The following is a 1,568-nucleotide window of genomic DNA, read 5'->3' on the forward strand; positions in this document are numbered from 1 at the left end:
CCGAGCCCCCTGAAGAACCGGGATTTTGTCACCCTGCGCTCCTGGCTTCCTCTAGGCAATGACTACATGATCATCAACTACAGCGTCAAGCACCCGGTGAGCCCCCAGATGACCTCAGCCGTGGCAGGGGTGCTGACCCCATGGGGGCTGGGGCAGCGCTGGGCAGTGGTTTGGGCAGGGGCTGAGGTTGCACATCTCTCTGCAGAAATACCCTCCCCGGAAGGATTTTGTGAGGGCCGTGTCCCTGCAAACAGGTTACCTGATCAAGGCAAATGGTGCCGGTGCCTGCATCCTCTATTATCTCACTCAGGTGGACCCTCGTGGTGAGTGATAGCAGGAGGGGAGGGTGCAGCATGTCTCCTCAGGGGTGGGTCCCACTGTATCCCCAGATCTCAGCCACTGTGGTTTTCCATCACTTAGAGGTCCAAAGGGCACTGGGAAGTGGGGACAACCCAGGGAAGAAGGGGGTCCCCTCCCAGGTGCCATCAGCCCTGGGGGGGCTCAGTCTGGCATGGGGTGGTGCAGGCTCATGATACCTCCTCTGGGGCTGACCTAGATCGGCTGAGTGATGGGGCTTTGGGCTCTTGCAGGGTCGCTGCCAAAGTGGGTGGTGAACCGTGTCTCCCAGTTTGTGGCACCGAAGGTAAGCAGGGTGCATGGCCAGTGGTGGGTTGCACAGACATCAGGGATGAGCTGCCCCAAAGTAGCCCCCAGGTAGGGGCAGGATGGGTGCTGGGTGACCCAGGACTCACAGGGCGTGCACTGAGCATGCTGCTGGGGCTGTGTGGTCCCAGCCAGGTTCTCATCCCCTCCCAGCACCCCCAAAAAGCAAACAATGTGGGGGAACTGGGATCTGTACCCACAGATCAGGGTGACTCCTTCCCCACTGGGGACTTGGGGCACTGTGACGGGCTGGACCCACTCTGCTCACAGGCGATGAAGAAGATCTACAAGGCTGGGCTGAAGTACCCAGAGTGGAAACGCAAGCACGACCCCGGATACAAGCCCTGGGTGTACCCGGAGCAGAACACATTGCCCAGTGTCAGCCTGGCCGAGCTCTCAGTGCAGCATGCCGACTCGCTGGAGAACATCGATGAGACGGGGCTGGCTGAGGACCACCTGAGCACCAGTGACCATGAGGCCTGAGCCCTTGCTGCAGTCCTCTCATGGGAGAACCTCCTCGTCACCGAGGCTTGGCAGCCAGGGAGCACAGAGCGGGGCAGAATTTGGCCCCCTGCGCCCCAGTAGTCACATCTGCTCTCCAACTCCTTCATCACAGAAATCCCCCTTACCCAGGCAGCAGGGCATTGTCCCATGGGAACCTGCAGCATGGGTGCTGGAAAGAGGGAGGATGGGCAGCCTGGTCCCACCCCACACCCAGGGTGGCCCATGGAGATGTCCCCATGCAGAAGGAGGTAGAGCTGGCAGTGGGTGCCCCAAGGAAAGGCTGGGCAGGGCAAGAGAGGGGGAAGCCTTTATGGGATGGGTAGGAGCTTTCCTGGCACCAGGCTAATCCTTTGCGGCTTAAGACCTTCTAGGGATGTCCCTCAAAGGTCCAGAAGGCGGGG

General features: G+C 60.6%; 1 protein-coding gene across 1 annotated transcript in view; it reads left to right on the plus strand.

Moving 5' to 3' along the window:
- STARD10 (StAR-related lipid transfer (START) domain containing 10) overlaps positions 1-1,146 on the plus strand; it is a 4,945-nt gene extending 3,799 nt beyond the window's left edge. Inside the window, exons 3-6 of the mRNA XM_009706650.1 lie at positions 1-96; positions 206-323; positions 591-643; positions 934-1,146. The exon at positions 1-96 is cut by the window's left edge and continues 3 nt beyond it. Coding sequence (XP_009704952.1) covers positions 1-96; positions 206-323; positions 591-643; positions 934-1,146 — 480 coding nt within the window. The remainder of the gene's footprint in view (positions 97-205; positions 324-590; positions 644-933) is intronic.
- The last annotated feature ends 422 nt before the right edge of the window (positions 1,147-1,568 follow it).

This window comes from Cariama cristata, unplaced genomic scaffold, assembly GCF_000690535.1.
Source record: "Cariama cristata isolate BGI_N322 unplaced genomic scaffold, ASM69053v1 scaffold18898, whole genome shotgun sequence".
NCBI lineage: Eukaryota > Metazoa > Chordata > Aves > Cariamiformes > Cariamidae > Cariama > Cariama cristata.